The following is an 18471-nucleotide window of genomic DNA, read 5'->3' as shown; positions in this document are numbered from 1 at the left end:
ATAATAGCAGGGGATGGTAGTAATCAATGTGCCCCCATAGCTCTTCATTTCCACTATATGGCACTAAGGAAAACCTAGCCTAAAATACCAGGAAGGTTAAATAGAAAAGACAAGAGGTTCTCATAGATCGAATACAGGGGACACCTTTTTGTACTTGAGCATGGAAATTACTATTTTACTGTTTATTTTACTTGGGAAAATATCCCCTTTTTTATCAAAATGTTTATGTCCTGCTTATGTGGATAGTATATGCAGGAGGAAGTGAACCTGACCAAAAAGAGGGGTTCCCTGCATAATGGTCTGTTTGGTTGGGATTGAGCTTCCCTACCTGTACGCGGCACCGTTGAGTTCAGGGTGCATCTGCTGCTGCATCTGCTGCTGTTCCACTGTCCAGGGTGCCGTGGTAACAAAGAACTCCTTGTTGACACAGTTTCGTAAACTGTCGGGGATACGGCCTGCATCAGAAAAACAAAAACATTCAGGTAAAGGATTAGCTCCAGATGAGTTTCTAGGTGTGTGATATAATGTATGTGTGCGTGTCTGTGTGTGTGTTTACCAGTGACGGCTCTGCGTATCTCTGTGGCGGCTGCCTCTCTCATCTCCAGCGAGGCCTGTTCACTGTACCAGGCCGTGTGAGGAGTACAGATCAGGTTAGGAGCATCCTTCAGAGGACCCTGGGTAAAACTACACAACAGTGGCAGAGAGAAAGATTGGCTACGGTGAACTGGATAATGGAGTTGATGAAGTTATCTATTCACACAGATAAATGCACACACTCACCTGAAGGGTTCTGACTCATGAACATCCAGGGCGGCCCCCCGTATCCTGCCCTCTTTCAGGGCCTGAGCCAAGGCCTTCTCATCCACCAGACCTCCCCGCGCAGAGTTCACCAGGAATGCACCCTGACGCATCTAAAACAAAAGTAAACCTGTTTTACTAACATCAAGTGACATTCCCTCTCCTGTAGAATACACATGAGGGAGCCCACTGCTACAGTATGTGCCTGCAGTGGTGCTTTCAACCATGAAGCCCTAAGGTGCACTGCATTATGCTTCACATACTAAAAGCTTAGATTCATATCCAAAAAGGCAAACCTCTGTGTACCAAAAGAGAGCGACAGAGATGAAATTAGAGCATCTGGATAAAAGTCATCCCTTCATCTTGATAAAAGCTTGAATTCAGGGAACAATTGTATCTGCTCTGTAAACAGCACAAGCCACACACGAACACACGTATAAATACAAACATGCACACAGGCATGAACGCACCCACACTGAGATCTGGTGGCAGAAAAATACTGATGTTTTTCCGGGAAACGTATGGTATAGTTCTTTGAATATATAAATAGCAAGTTAACCAGGTTCTTCCTTGACGAGACCACCCCTCACATTTCAAAGAGGACATTGATGTTAGACTCCTATAGCAGAATGCAGTTTGAAAAGCTGACTGCAGGTGGCAGTGGTGATCAACAACTACACCATGAGGGCTGGGAGTGCGCACTACTGTACTGTTATGGCCTATTTGAGGATTGTGTGTATGTGTGTCTGTGTGTTCACCTGTTTGATGGTGAAGTCGTTGATGAGGTGGTGGTTGTGTTCGTTCAGGTTGCAGTGCAGGGAGACACAGTCACTCTGGTAGAGCAGGTCTTGCAGGGTGTAGACACGCTGAACACCCAGCGAACGCTCAAGGCCGTCCTGCAGGTACGGGTCGTAGAAGATCACGTTGAAGCCAAACACCTTGGCCCGCACCGCCACCGCCTGCCCTGAACGACCTGTAGACATACACACGAATCCAGTGTCAGAAGCGGATCACAATGTAATGGATGTGTGTGTGTGAACAAAGAACTCTCACAACAGTGGGCTTTACTAAAGATCGACATCTCCTGTGACTCACCGAAGCCGATGAGGCCCAGCGTTTCTCCCCGGATCCTGGCGGCTCCGGACGCCACCTCTCTGATCTGCTCCACGCTCTGGACCCGCGTGCCCTCCCGGAGAGCCTGGTACAGCCAGGTGTTCCGCCGGTACAGGTTGAGAATGTGGCACAGAGTGGAGTCTGCTGTCTCCTCCACCGCCGCCGACGGGATGTTACACACCGCGATGCCTGGCAAAGAGAGAGGAAGACTGGGTGAGGGATGAAGGCCAAAAATAAGTAGAAGCCCTACACACAGCTGGTTATGAAAGGAACAACTTAAGTGTCCAAGAAACATGCAAAAACTGCACACTTGGAAAGGCAATGACATATTTTTTGCACAAATATGAAACAAACAACATATTTCACACCAGGCTTCGATGTTTATAGAGAATTTTTTGTTTTAATTAAGTGACATGCCCGGGGCAAACTAAGTCTGTGGGGGAGTATTTCTTATCGATGTTTTCACAGCTTTTGTCTGTGTATTTAGGGGATAATACTCCAATTACATGTTATGTAAAATTATAAAAGCAGTGTTTGGTTTGGCTACATTCCAAAGAGTCTCGGCTGCAGTGCTGACGAGCGGGTTGTTGTTGTTATTCCTGTGTTGTATTGGCCCCTGCAATAAAATGTCCCCTTCGGGGATCAATAAAGTCTTATCTTATCCCTCTGTCCTCTCTCTTTCTTTCTCCTACCCATCTCTCCGGCCGCCTTGATGTCGATGTTGTCGTAGCCGCTGCCGATGCGGATGATGATGCGTAGAGCCTTGAATTTCTCCAGGTCTTCTCTGGTCAAGGTGATGGTGTGGTACATCATGGCCCCTACTGCCTCGTTCAGCACCTGATGGAGAAAGGGAGAGTCACCTTCATCGTCCTCATCATCATTAAAGGCATTTCATCATTTCATCACACATTCATGTGTGTGTGTGCGCGCGCGAGTGCAAATGTGTACGTGTCAAAAGCCCTGCATTATCAGAATCTGTCTACGCAAACCAGGTTAGGGTGGAGACAGCCAGGGTCATAAACTAGATTGATGGTTATCCACATACCCAGATAGCATAGCAAGTGCCCCCTGCCAGGCACTTTGGGTAAATAATAGCTTTAAATTCTCCTCCGGCTAACTGCATTTGCTTGGCCTGCCAGATTAGCATAGATGTGAATTTCCATAAGGGTTTTATGAGAGCTAGCTGGAATCAGCGCTAGATGCTAATTCAAGGTTGAAGCTCTCCTCATGCGTTCATCTAATTGCTTAGGCTGTGTTGCTAGCCAGAGGCAAGTTTGGCTGGAGACAATACGTCCTGTGGGTTATAATGACCAATGCTGTGTGAGTCATTAAGCAAGCGCGGTAATCGCTGAGCAATGTGTCAGGCTAAATGGAAACGGTATTTTTTAGAACTATGGTGGGCCAGTATTAAAATACACAGTAGTTGTAAAAAAGCAGTTGAATATGGCCCAATAGATGTCAAAGGACCAGTTTGAGAGAATATTTCCTCCAGATCAAAATGATGTGTGGAGACAGTCGGTGTGGGGGTGGGGCGGTAGCAGTGCAGATAAAAGCTGATATAATGCTCAAGATTCATTTGTATCAATTCCCTCGCTAACTCACGGAAACAAGTCCACAAACAGATGGTTAAACTGCTAACATTGTTCTGACATCAGAGGGGGAGATAACACGCGGGCATGCTAACCCTTTTGTCCACACTCAACGCCACTGAGAAGAAATATGCAGGTTAGGGCTCCTTTCAGGGAACTAATGTCGCTCGTCTTTCTCAGGCGATGCATGCAGAGGCAGCAGCGTGTGTGTTTCAGTATGTTTCAGATGAAAGTGTGTGAATTTGTGTGTATGAGAGGTAAAGTGTGTGTGTGTGTGTGTGTGTGTGTGTGTGTGTGTGTGTGTGTGTGTGTGTGTGTGTGTGTGTGTGTGTGTGTGAAATCAGTGAGTCAGCATTTGAGCCTGTGTGTGAGCCAATTGTTATGGTTTGTTTGCGTGTGAGTCCCTGTGTGGGGCCCTTTCTCCTCTCGTGTGTGTGGAGTGCCACCTCTGCTGTCTCCGCTGACTCGTTACAAAGGCGGGAGCTCTGCCAATATCTCTACGCCCAGGGCAGGCCATCTCGTTTTGTAATGTATGCACAAACACAACAGCTGATTGGACAGAAAGGCCTTGGTGTGCGTGAGCAGGGGAGCACGGAGGGGCCAGGGCCCAGGGAGAAAAGTGTCAAGAGGTCAAAAGAACCCTGGTCCTATTTTTCTCTCTCCCTCCCTCCTATTTTCCAATTTCACTCGCTCTCTCTCTGTGCGTCACACCCAAATATATATTTGTAAATGGTTCAACACTGCCTGTGCTGACTAAATCTATGTCAACAAACCTTGTTAACAATTGATTATCACTATGAAGCTTTTCAACGCTGATAAAACTGTAGGGTCAACATACACAACACATGGAAATTGCTTTGTTAACAACCTTTTTCCACATTTTGTATTTTACATGAAGAGGGGAAGATTTGATGTTGCACTGGTATATTGCTGATGACTCTGTCGTTAAGGAGCGCTACATGCTATCTCAGTATATAATGACATTCCTTTCCCATAACCAGCCTCTCTATTTAACAACCAGAGGAGGAGAGGAAGAGCATACCGACAGCCAATGACATTACATCCTAATAAAATCACTTTCACTTAAATGGGAAAGGGTGGGAGAGACAATATACTGTACTGTAATATCCGTTTTATGTTAGAGAAGGAGCAGAGGGGGAGAAAGAGGGGGAGGAGGTGAAAAGACCGCTACAGTTTGAATTGAGGGCACAAACCCATGCAGTCCCTGTGTGTGTGTGTGTGTGTGTGTGTGTGTGTGTGTGTGTGTGTGTGTGTGTGTGTGTGTGTGTGTGTGTGTGTGTGTGTGTGTGTGTGTGTGTGTGTGTGTGTGATACCTTCTCATGGATCTCCTGTGTGGACTGGGCGTCACAGAAGGCGACAGTGGCCAGGTCTTTGAGGATGGGCATCTCTACTGTACAGTCACGCCCATCTAACAGGGCCACTAGGGGGCGAGGGTGCATCGGCCCATTCATGATCTGGGGCCGGATACCTACAGAGAGAGAGAGAGAGAGCGAGAGAGAGAGAGAGAGAGAGAGATAGAGAGAGAGGAGATAAAGAGAGGACAGAGAGAGAGGAGATAGAGAGAGGACAGAGAGAGAGAGAGAAATGAGATAAAGAGAAAGGAGATAAAGAGAGAGGAGAGAGAGAGAGAGAGGACAGTGAGAGAGACATGAGATAGAGAGAGAGGACAGAGAGAGAGAGAGAAATGAGATAAAGAGAAAGGAGATAAAGAGAGAGGAGAGAGAGAGAGAGGACAGTGAGAGAGACATGAGATAGAGAGAGAGGACAGAGCGAGAGAGAACAGAGAGAGAGGGAGAGAGCGAGAGGGAGGAAACTTGATGAAAACCTGAGGGGTCGGCACATTGTTAACAATAAACTACATTGGAGAATAGATTGCAGTGTGTGCGGAGTCTCTTTAACAGATTCACTGAACCGCACCTGCACAAAGACATTGGATGTGCATATGTAATCTTTTCCCTCCCTCACACACACACGCTGTGAAAATTGACAGTTCGATACAATGAATGCTCTGACTCCACAATCACCTGGTAAGATGGATCAATAACACACACTCAATACTTCCTGAAATGACCAACCCCTCTGCTGTGTCTCATCGTTGTGACTCCTGATAACTCCAGTTACCAGGCAACAAGGCCTTTCACCCCATGAGGTCACTCCCACCATATCACAACCCTGCAGGGGCAGTGTGTGTGTGTGCATGTGCATGCTTGTGTGTGTACGCACTACGCACACACACACGAGTAAGCAAGCGCACACACACACACACACACACACACCTATCTGTTACAGCATGATACTACAGACATAAGTATCTCAACCTTCTCCAAACACACTGCACAATATCACCAATGTATCATCCCTGGAGCTTTCTACTCTGTGAAGGAACAGAGCGAAAAAAGAGAAGAGCGACTCTGGGCAGAATGAAACCAAATTCCATCCAAAAAAAAGGAAAGGGGGGGAGAGGGAGAGAGAGAGAAAGCACTTTGCACACCACTCCTCCAGCGCTCCCTCGCTCCCTACTGCTGTTGTCATGGTGATTACAGGATTTGGGCAGGATTATGAAATCTTTTATTTAGTGGCGTCGGTGCTGCTGAAGAGCAGATCCAAGCTTTTCTCTCCCCTCTGTGTCCATTTCAACATCAGAGAGAACAGACTGTAACCTGTGCCCATTGAACGAGAACACAAGATAGACCAGGAACACAAAAGAAATACAGAGAAATGTGTCAGAATGTACAACAACACAAAAACAATGTCCCATAACACTACTTGGTTCTTCATGAGTTTTCCCTAACAACATAAACCAGCTAAACACAACATCCTAAATTGTATCGAGCATAAGAATTTGATGAATTTCGTCTTGGTGGCGGTAACCAGGGAGGTTGAAATCATAACGTGACGTTAGCACTGAATTATTATAATTGTTTTTTCATACAGTGCAACCTAAAGAGAGCACCTAATAGACTTCCTGTATAATGTCACAGCTGTGAAAGACAGCCAGTCTTTGGGAGATCACCACTGAGCCCTGTGAGCGTGGAGAGGTGAGGGATGGCTAGTACATACAGTGCATTCAGAAAGTATTCAGACCCCTTCCTCTTTTCCACATATTGTTACATTACAGCCTTATTCTAAAATGGATTAAATTAATTGTTTTCCTCACTGTGAGCCAGGCCTAATCGCCCCAACTTCAGCGCTAATGCTCTTGTGGCTCACATTTACATAAGTATTCAGACCCTTTACTCAGTACTTTGTTGAAGCACCTTTGACAGCAATTACAGCATCAAGTCTTCTTGGGTATGATGCTAGAAGCTTGGCACACCTGTATTTGGGGAGTTTCTCCCATTCTTCACTGCAGATCCTCTCAAGCTCCGTCAGGTTGGATGGGGAGCATCGCTGCACAGCTATTTTCAGGTCTCTCCAGAGATGTTCGATTGGGTTCAAGTCCGGGCTCTGACTGAGCCACTCAAGGACATTCAGAGACATGTCCCGAAGCCACTCCTGCTTGGCTGTGTGCCAGGTTTCCTCCAGACGTGATGCTTGAGATTCAGGCCAAAGAATTCAATCTTGGTTTCATCAGACCAGAGAATATTGTCTCTCATGGTCTGAGAGTCCTTTATGTGCCTTTTGGCAAACTCCAAGTGGGCTGTAATGTGCCTTTTACTGAGGAGTGGCTTCAGTCTGGCAACTCTACCATAAAGGCCTGATTGGTGGAGTGCTGCAGAGATGGTTGTCCTTCTGGAAGGTTCTCGCCACAGAGGAACTCTAGAGCTCTGTCAGAGTGACCATCGGGTTCTTGGTCACCTCCCTGACCAAGGCCCTTCTCCCCCGATTGCTCAGTTTGGCCAGGCAGCCAGCTCTAGGAATAGTCTTAGTGGTTCCAAACTTCTTCCATTTAAGAATGATGGAGGCCACTGTGTCCTTGGGGACCTTCAAGCCTGCAGACATTTTTTGGTACCTTTCCCCAGATCTGTGCCTCAACACAATCCTGTCTCGGAGCTCTACGGACAATTCCTTCAACCTCATGGCTTGGTTTTTGCTCTGACATGCACTGTCAACTGTGGGACCTTATATAGACTGGTGTGTGCCCTTCCAAATCATGTCCAATCAATTGAATTTACCACAAGTGGACTCCAATCAAGTTGTAGAAACATCTCAAGGATGATCAATGGAAACAGGATGCACCTGAGCTCAATTTTGAGTCTCATAGCAAAGTGTATGAATACTTATGCAAATAAGTTGTTTTTCATGTTTAATAAATTTGCAAACATTTCTAAAAACATGTTTCACTTTGTCATTATGGGGAATTGTGTGTAGATTGATGAGGGGGGGGGGGGAATTATTTAATCAATTTTAGAATAAGGCTGTAACGTAACAAAATGTGGAAAAAGGGAAGGGGTCTGAAAACTTTCCGAAAGCAGTGTACATACTTTTGTGTATAGGTATTATTATCATGGGTACGTGTCTCTGTGCCTCTCACACAGTGTCAGTCAACTCTCACAGCCTTTTACATGACGAAGCACAGAGGAAGGAAATTGCCATGACAACATAGCTCTTAACAATTGTATGAATAGGGTACCTATAGCTTCAATATCCCTGGAAGGATGGAGGTCTATAACTATTTGTTGCACAGTTCACTTTCTCTCCATGGGACTGTGCAGGGTAGTCTGGCTGACGCGACTCCCGTGGTACACAGCGAACGAGCGCTGTGACACGCTGGTCTGGTTAGGGGTCCACCATAAATGCAGTATTCGCACAGAAAATGGCTGAGCTTTGATTGGTTCTCTTAAATGTTTTTTTTTTTCTTTCTTTCTTTGGGGGGGGGGGGGGGGGTTTGAGACCTGGATTTGAAAATCTAACAGTTGTATTGGAAAGGGGCAGCTTTCAGGGGCTATGTGTCGTTGTCCATGTGGGTTCTTGAGTGAGAAAGACACAGAAGAACCAACCAGTAAAAACGCACAGCCCCTTCATTATCGACGCATCGTGACTACAACACCAAGCAGCCTTGCCAGACTCCGAAGTCAGGAAGACTTCAAGTTGGCACTAGCCCGACTGTGTGCAGGGCGCTCTGAAGTAAAATACTGTTCCACAGACACACGCCTGAATCTCCTTACACTCCTGCAGACTCCATTAACATAGCACAGAATTGGTGAGCACAACCTCCTTCAAATACCCTATTAGCTGGGAGCAGAGGGTCACACTCACACACAGTTTAGAGGCAAGCAAAATACTGGCAACAGTCGGAAGTGGGTCAAAATACTGATGATTAATTATTTCCTTGTGGTTAATAGACTTTCAGCACCCTAATAAGTCAGAGCAAGAAGCTCTGCTAAATACATGATACATTGCTGGCTAATTAGCTACTAATGAGAGCTTAATGAGGACCTAATACCTGGTCAGTAATTCTGAAGAGCTTCTTAAAGGGATACTTTGGGATTTTGGCAATGAGGCCCTTTATCTACTTCCTCAGAGTCAGAGGAACTCATGGATAACATTTTTTAGTCTCTGTCCAGTATGAAGAAAGTTAAGAGGTAGTTTTGTGACCCAATGCTAAATAGCATCAACGCAATGACTGGCAGTCTATGGGCATCTACTAGCATGCTAGCAGATACCCATAGACTTTCAGTCATTGTGCTAATGCTAGTTAGCAATTGTGCTAGCAATAGTGAGCAACTTCCTTCAAACCGCACGCAGAGACATAAAAATGGTGTCCACACGTTCATCTGACTCCGGGGAAGAAGATAAAATCCCAAAGTATCCCTTTAAAGCAGCCTGGGAGAAAATGACATGAGGCAAGTCAACCACAGGCGGCCAGTGGCACCTTAATTGGGGAGGACGGGCTCATAATAATAGCTATAACGGAATACATGGAATGGTATCAAACACATCAAACACATGGTTCCCATTCCATTCCAGCCATTATTATTAGCTGTCCTCCCCTCAGCAGCCTCCTGTAAAGTCAAATGCAAGTCACATCACGTCAAATGTGCTACAACTCCATACTGTTCCAGAATGTTCTCAACGACATAATAAAATGCTAATGTATGCATACATGTTCTGAATAATCTGAAAATAGAGTGGAGATTAACAGATATGCTCACACCCACGTGCACAAACCCACCAACCCACGTGCACAAACCCACCAGCACACACACACACACACACACACACACACACACACACACACACACACACACACACACACACACACACACACACACACACACACACACACACACACACACAGTTAGAGTGGATTTATCCAGTTCAGCCGGTCTTGTTGACTAGCCATCTTCCCCATGGGATCCCTCATCCTTACTGAACTGACGTGTCCTCTGAGATCTCATCCCCACAGCTGGTCCAGGACCAGTCACGTGATAAGTAATGTTGCTGGAGACACCAAGACTTGTGTTAGCTACCCAAGCAGTGATCCTCAACCAATTTGCTAACAGACAGAGTCTGACTCTTCCTTGAAGATCACTGAAATTAAAACTAGCTCATGAGATCTACATTTGTGCCAGCTAACATCCCCAAGGACCGCTGCAAGGCCGTGTCTGGCCAACCGGTGAAGTTCCTTGTTGTGGTTCCTGATATTTATCCTCCGCCACTGAGTGGTCTGGTAACCAACCATGAAGTTACAGTTGTGTGTCCAATTAAACCCACTTGTGGTCCTAAATCAGCACTTATAGGCTACTAATCAAATCAAATGCTATTTGTCACATGCTTACTTAAAAGCCCTTAACCAACAATGCAGGTAAGAAAAATACAACAACAAAAAAAGAAAGAAAAGTAACAAATAATTAAAGAGCAGCAGTAAAATAACAATAACGAGGCTATATACAGGGGGTACCGGTACAGACTCAATGTGCGGGGGCACCGGTTAGTCGACCTTTGGCAGCGATTACAGCCTCGAGTCTTCTTGGGTATGATGCTACAAGCTTGGCACACCTGTATTTGGGGAGTTTCTCCCATTCTTCTCAGCAGATCCTCTCAAGCTCTGTCAGGTTGGATGGGGAGCATCGCTGCACAGCTATTTTCAGGACTCTCCAGAGATGCTCAATTGTGTTCAAGTCTGGACCCAACATTTTTCTAACAATGAGAAAGACATGAGGAATCCAACGAAATGTTCAAAAACCACCCACGGACCGTCCACACCCCACGCCAATCCCACCCCATCAACAAGTATACAGTATCCGTTTTCTATGTCTGACAAGTAGTATGGAGCTGCTACTTGGAGAATTGTTGTACATATGTACGTTGTATGTAATCTCAGTAAATTTGGTGATGTTTTTGTTTTCCTGTTCAGAGAAATTAGTCATTGAAGTTGTTTGGTTTATATTCCATCCCACATCCTGATATTACCAGGTTTTGACCACTAGATTATGCTGTTCCTGTTTATGGACAAGGTATGACATCAACAATCACCAAATTCACTGAGAATACATTATATAGGATTAAGAAGCAATACTCTGAGCCGCAGCTCCATACTACTTACATAACTGATACTACAGTATATACCAGTGATCATCAACTAGATTCAGCCGTGGGCTGATTTTTTATTGAGCAGATGGTTGGGGGGCTGGAACAAAATTACAAATCATTTGTAGTCTGCAAATTTGACTGCAAGAAGCCCAAACCGATATAATATTTGACAAAAAATATAATCATTTCAAACCTTGCTTACATTTGTATACAATCACAACATCTCTATTATGCGTGGGAATACTTGGGAACAGATTTCCAAAATTAAAATCCTTTTTCCTGTTTTTTAACAGTGTTTTACATCCAACAATAAAAATGCCATTGCTCAGAAAACTTGGGGGGGCCAAATAAAACAACCGTGGGCCAAATCCAGTTGGGAACCCTGCTTTATAGTCATGGTTGGGGGTAGGACTGGCGTGGGGTGTGAGGGGTCCGTGGGTGACTTTTCACAATATATTTGGATTCCTCATGGTTAACTCATCATTCAAAAAGTGTTCGCCAAATCGGATGTTAAGTGCTATATTTATTGAATATTATATGAATCCTATAAATTAAAATGGATGCCTCCCGAATTAGCGCCACGGTCTAATGCACTGCATTGCATTATGCACTAGAGGTGTTACTACAGACCCGGGTTCGATGCCAGGCTGTGTCCCAGCCGGCCGCAACCGGCTGGGACAGCTGGCCAACTATGAGTTAGACACCTGGCCAACTACAGCCGCGATCTAGATGATATCTTGGAGTATGAAAGAAGCTGGCAGAGAGCAGAGAGACATTAACATCCACCCACAAATGAAGCCCAGATGTTCTGCCACTAAAATCCTTTTTGGATTCTGACAAGTGAAATATAAAGGCCGCCTCTAAATTCCTTCGTAGAAATGAGCTTTTCCCTCAGATAATACGATGGAGTGTCTAGTTCCCATTTGGATGTCTGATCAGACAGTTCCTATTCTCTGCTGCCAGACCCATGAGGCGGCGCACAATTGGCCTAGCGTCATCCGGATTAGGGGAGGGTTTGGCCGGCCGGGATGTCCTTGTCCCATCGCTCTCTAGCGACTCCTTGTGGCGGGCCGGGAGCATGCACACTAACTCGTGTCACCAGTTGTACAGTGTTTTCCTCCGACACATTGCTGCGCCTGGCTTCCAGGTTAAGCGGGCAGGTGTTAAGAAGCGCGGTTTGGTGGGTCATGTTTCGGAGGACGCATGACTCGACCTTCGCCTCTCCCGAGCCCATTGGGGAGTTGCAGTGATGAGACAAGATCGTAATTGGATCGCAATTGGATATCACAAAATTGGGGAGAAAAGGGGGGTAAAATACAAAACAAACAAAAAAATGCTTAATTTCTCAGAAGATCAAATTATATATCAATACAATAATGTTTCAGGAATGCTAATCTTATGTTACTAACTACAGAAATTATTTCAGAACAATCTGAGATGGTGGGTGATAAAATCCTCTTTCTAGTGCTTTTTGAGGTGGAACGACCCACCCTTCTCTGTACTAAAGGCTATGGTCTGTTTAGCACCACTATGGGTGTTTGGCAGGCTAGCATGAGCCCCACCCAAAGCCTGTGTCATTGGAAACCAGTGCGGGGTAGACACTAGCCAAAACAGGGTGGAGAAAATACACACTAGACAAAATACTAGCCTCATCTTGCGGGGGAAAATGAAAAATTAGCCCTTTGTTTTAATGGATAAAGATGCCACTGTACCTTTTGAAGCCACCAATTTGATACAATGATACACTTCATAGTTAAAAGAGAATCGATTACTACACTGAGCCACGCAAACACAGAAGATGCTTTGTATTTAGCATATGGTCTATCAAAAAACACTAACACAACCAATAGATCACGTTGCTCTGAGACTCAAGGAAGGAAGTGTGTCACCACCATGCAGTGTTGTTGTGATACTTCTCATTGGATGAGTTAGACACCTGGCCAACTACAGCCGCAATCTAGATGATTTCTTGGAGTATGAAAGAAGCTGGCAGAGAGCAGAGAGACATTAACATCCACCCACAGATGAAGCCCAGATGTTCCGCCACTAAAATCCTTTTTGGATTCTGACAAGTGAAATATAAAGGCCGCCTCTAAATTCCTTCGTAGAAATTAGCTTTTCCCTCAGATAATACGATGGAGTGTCTAGTTCCCATTTGGATGTCTGATCAGACAGTTCCTATTCTCTGCTGCCAGAGGGTGAGTCACAGATTTAGAGGAGAATAATTTCCTAAATAGAGCAAAACAATTGAGAAATGATCCCTCAACGATCCCACACTTTTTCTTGGAACTTGAGTTATATTTCATTGGATTACATTAAAGGACACTACCCTTCTCTGCTTCAGTTTGATCCTCCTGATGTAATGGAGGTGATGGAGTTAACTGTAACAACAATCAATACGCTCTTGGCATCTTTTTAGATTCATCCAAAGCATTTGACATGGTTGATCAATAAATATTACTTTCTAAATTGCATTATTACAGTTTTTATGACTATACATATAATTGGCTATATAGTTATGTTTATGTCAGAGAACAATTTGTTCATGCAAATGGCTGTGCATCTCCCAGAGCCAAGATATCCTGTGGCGTCCCACAGGGTTCAATAATTGGACCTTTGTTATTCCTAATCTATATCAATGACCTTGCTGCTGTGTCTTCTACTGTACTTCCCAGTCTCTTTGCTGATGACACCAATTTGATTTTATCATCACACAATAATTTTGATTCACTAATTAATGACGCCAACTAAGGTATGGCCAAATTTTCTGAATGATTCCAAATTTTAAAAAAAACATCTTTAAATGTAAAAAAATCCAACTATTTTATTCACTAGTAAGAATAAGAAATACTGCAACAACAACAAAAAAGAGCCAGAATCTCAATTGGTGGGAATTAAATTGAACTAGTCACATGCACTAGATTCCTCAGAATTCTAATTGATGGAAAGTTATCCTGGAAAGATCATACTCAAATTGTCTGCAGCAAAGTGATGAAATCTGCTGGCTTCATCAGAAAGATGAATGGTTTGGTTCATCAAGCTTGCTTCCTAACTCTATACTATAGCTCAATTTACCCATATTTAATTTACTGTAATATTGTCTGGATCAGTATATACACACCTCCTACCTACACATTGTACTCATCATACAAAATACATTTTGTAAGACTAGCCACCTCCTATAATTACCTGGCTCCATCTGCACCTTTGTTTAAGAAACTCAATATCTTGTCTATTTACGACATTAGTGTACGCCAATTATACACTTTCATCTACAAATACTTCACAGACAGTTTACTTAAACCCTTCATTGGATTCTTCCAGATTAATCCTGAAATCCATCTATATAACACAAGACACTGCGATAACCTTCACCTTCCCCACTGCTACATCTCCAATAGTCAATTCTCTATCAGATATAGAGGTACCATACTCTGGAACTCTTATCTTCACATTGCCAAAATATCATCATCCCTCAATAACTTCAAGTGAAGACTGGGGGTCCGCCTGATGAACCAAACTACTCAGTAATCTCCTCCATATAGCCTAACTCTCACATTTACATTTGAACAAAACAAATATATATACACTACCATTCAAAAGTTTGGGGTCACTTAGAAATGTCCTTGTTTTTGAAAGGAAAGCACATTTCTTGTCCATTAAAATAACATAAAATTGATCAGAAATACAGTGTAGACATTGTTAATGTTGTAAATGACTATTGTAGCAGGAAACGGCTGATTTTATATGGAATATCTACATAGGCGTACAGAGGCCCATTATCAGCAACCATCTCTCCTGTGTTCCAAAGGCATGTTGTGTCAGCTAATCCAAGTTCATCATTTTAAAAGGGTAGGTTGATCATTAGAAAACCCTTTTGCAATTATGTTAGCACAGCTGAAAACTGTTGTTCTGATTAAAGAATCAATAAAACTGGCCTTTAGACTAGTTGAGTATCTGGAGCATCAGCATTTGTGGGTTCTATTACAGGCTCAAAAGGACCAGAAACAAAGAACTTTCTTCTGAAACTCGTCAGTCTATTCTTATTCTGAGAAATGAAGGCCATTTCATGTGAGAAATTACCAAGAAACTGAAGATCTCGTACAACGCTGTGTACTACTCCCTTCACAGAACAACAGAAATTGGCTCTAACCAGAATAGAAAGAGGAGTGGGAGGCCCTGGTGCACAACTTAGCAAGAGGACAAGTACATTAGTGTCTAGTTTGAGAAACAGACGTCTCACAAGTCCTCAACTGGCAGCTTCATTAAATAGTACCCGCAAAACACCAGTCTCAATGTCAACAATGAAGAGGCGACTCCGGGATGCTGGCCTTCTAGGCAGAGTTCCTCTGTCCAGTGTCTGTGTTCTTTTGCCCATCTTACTCTTTTCTTTTTATTGGCCATTCTGAGATATGGCTTTTTCTTTGCAACTCTGCCTAGAAGGCCAGCATCCCGGAGTCGTCTCTTCACTGTTGACATTGAGACTGGTGTTTTGCGGGTACTATTTAATGAACCTGCCAGTTGAGGACTTGTGAGACGTCTGTTTCTCAAACTAGACACTCTAATGTACTTGTCCTCTTGCTCAGTTGGGCACCGGGGCCTCCCACTCACCTACGCAATTTGTTGTTGTTTACATGTTGCATGCTGCAGAGCTCCAGTAACAATGTCCTGAAACAAAACAGGTTAGCATACTCCCTAATATAACAGTGAGCTAGTTTGACTAAATAAGGGAGTGTTGCACTCCCCCTGTACCCCTGAGCCGATTTTCCACAACAGATAACAGGAAAGGCTGTCTCTTTCAATCTAAACCACCCATTCACTGTCGTTCTGTCTTTCTCCCCTTCTCTCTCTCCTGGAGGAGAGTGTAAGGTGACCAAACACAGGCTAACCACAGCCCCAATGACTCAATTCTGTGTGTGACAAATACAATATATCTCCCCCTGGCCTCTAGTCTCCAGCCCACTAAACAATAAAACTGAGAAAACAAAAGGAAGTGAGGAGGATTTTCCACGGCACGGTGATGTCATGGCTCTGCTACGGTGCGGTCGCCCAGTTCAGAATGGGGTTTTGTAGAAACTGCTCTCTTTCCTACTGTAGACGAAGAGCTAAGAAGGGCTCAATGGCTTAGGACCAACAGCTGGTTCTTGTTACCTAGCAACTCCCAAGCTGAGGCCACGGTTACAGGTCTGCTCAGAATGGGGTCTCACTCTCCTGACTCAATCTGGCAACCAATGGTATTATAAAACAGCTTCACTCAAAATAACAGGCCTCCAAAACTGGCACACCGAGAAAGAAAGAGAGGTTCTGACTCCACTAAGAAAATGACAAAGAGAGGTGTGTTAATATGTGTTATGACTTCGTCTATCAATAAATGCCAGCAAACCTGAATAAGAGTAAAGTATGTCTATGGCTGGTCAGTAGCCAATGGCAGCATAGTTTGAGTCCTGGTGCAGAGAGACAGTATGTGGATGGGCAGTGAGACAGCAGTGAGCTCAGCCAGAGCACTGGAACACTGCATTGCCTCAGAGAGGGCCAAAAACACACACCCAGGCACACACACACACCCAGGCACACACCCACACACACACCCACACACACACCCACGCACACATAGCACGGTGTCAGAACATGAGCTACGGTACTGTGTGTATGCTTGTGTGTGAGCAACAGCAAGAGAGAGAGAGAGCAAGAGGGTAGAGGCCATATAATCTTCTTTTGTTGGCAGGTTTTTCCCTTCCAGGCCCCCTCGACCATACGGCGCCCTGCCCCCCTTCACCCCCCCACCCAGCACACCCTATCCCCCCTGTAGACACACAAAGCCCCTGCTTGTCCTCCCTCTGCCTGCCATCCTTCCCCACCCTTATCAACACCCTGCTGCCCCTGCCCTGTTACCAGCCCCACTAAACCAACCACTCCGCTGCCAAGAGCTTCCGAGTGGCGCAGCGGTCTAAGGCACTGCATCTCAGTGCTAGAGGCGTCACTAACCTCTTGAGCATCTGATCCCGTTAGCGGGATCAAAATCCAGCGAAAAATCATATCGCCAATTAGCATTAAAAAATTATCATAATTTTTTACAAAAATTAAAAATATTTTTTTTTTTTTTTTATAGATACACCTCTCCTGAATCGACCCACGTCGTCCGATTTCAAAAAGGTTTTACAGGAAAAGCAAATCATTAGATTATATTAGATGAGTCCATCGTAAAAAGCAGCTTCATAGCCATTTTCCGACCAACCACTTCCATCACATATTATCAATAAACAGCTAAATGTAGCACTAACCTTTTACAAACTTCATCAGATGGCACCCCTAGGACATCATGTTATACAATGCATGCATTCTTTTGTTCAATAAAGGTCATATTTATATATAAAAACAGCATTTTACATCTCTGTCTGACGTTGACTACCTAATTTCCCCTCAAAAGCGTCCCGGTAAACAATGCTACGTTTCAATAAATTGCTATACTATAACGATTTTTTAAATGTATATTGTCAATCTAACATTTATAGATGAATATCTCTTGAGAACACCCGTCATACCAGATTTTAAATTAACTTTACTGGGTAATCACACTTTGCGATAAAAGGAGATGCGATACTCAGAAAATCAGCTAATATACAGTGCTCGGCGCCATCTTGGATGCAACAGTATGAACCATCTCATCTTCAATAATATTGTCAATAATCGCCTACCTTTAGTTGTCTTCATCAGAAAGCATCCCAGGTCCACAACAGATGTATTTTCGGTCAAAAAGTCCATACTTCACGTTCCATTAGCCTGATGTTGGTAGCGCGTCCTATGGCTCTCTCCAAACGCAGCTCTGCACTTCATACTGAAAGCAATCCTCGCGCATGTAGGTTCGTTCAAACATGTCAAACGTTGTATAAAATAAATGTTCAGGGCCACTAACACCAAGAGAGCCAATAAGATTCGAGGGGGATGATTTCATTGCCTTTAAAACCGTTTCCAAAGGTGGGGGCAGACATGGCCGCCGGCGTCATAATGGTGATGGCCCATCCCCTGTGACCAATTTCAAACTCCTGTCATTCACTGAGTTTTGACTCTATAAGGCTCAAACCACTGTGAAAGGACTGGCGACATCTAGTGGAAGCAATAGGAAGTGCCAAAATATTCCTAAACCCCTGTGTTTTTCAATGGGATAGGTTAGAACTCAATACAACACATCAGGTATCCACTTCCTGTCAGAAAATGTCTCAGGGTTTTGCCTGCCAAATGAGTTCTGTTATACTCACAGACACCATTCAAACAGTTTTAGAAACTTTAGAGTGTTTTCTATCCATATATAATAAGTATATGCATGCCCTATCTTCTGAGTTTGATTAGTAGGCCGTTGAAAATGGGAACGATTTTTTTTCAAAATGCGCTGTGGCGCCCCCTATCCTAGGGTATCCTCAAGAGGTTCTAACAGACGTTCGAATCCAGGCTGTATCACAACCGGCCGTGATTGGGA

At 44.2% G+C, this 18471-nt stretch overlaps 1 protein-coding gene across 7 annotated transcripts in view; it reads right to left on the bottom strand.

Moving 5' to 3' along the window:
* The window catches only part of LOC106577038 (C-terminal-binding protein 2), a 102997-nt gene that overhangs the window by 3121 nt on the left and 81405 nt on the right, over positions 1-18471 (bottom strand). For all 7 annotated transcript variants that reach the window (XR_001322057.3, XM_082964792.1, XM_082964789.1 and 4 more), the window contains 7 exons: positions 4835-4989; positions 2604-2748; positions 1894-2100; positions 1557-1771; positions 781-911; positions 557-684; positions 329-455 (listed from right to left, as the gene is read on the bottom strand). Coding sequence is in view for 6 of the 7 variants with exons in the window: in XM_082964792.1 (XP_082820918.1) it covers positions 329-455; positions 557-684; positions 781-911; positions 1557-1771; positions 1894-2100; positions 2604-2748; positions 4835-4989 (1108 nt within the window). In the remaining variant the exon portion in view is untranslated. The remainder of the gene's footprint in view (positions 1-328; positions 456-556; positions 685-780; positions 912-1556; positions 1772-1893; positions 2101-2603; positions 2749-4834; positions 4990-18471) is intronic.

Source organism: Salmo salar, chromosome 18 (assembly GCF_965601325.2).
Source record: "Salmo salar chromosome 18, fSalSal1, whole genome shotgun sequence".
Taxonomy (NCBI): Eukaryota; Metazoa; Chordata; class Actinopteri; order Salmoniformes; family Salmonidae; genus Salmo; species Salmo salar.
Note: the sequence above shows the minus strand (reverse complement) of the source record. Positions and strands in the feature narration are given on the sequence as shown.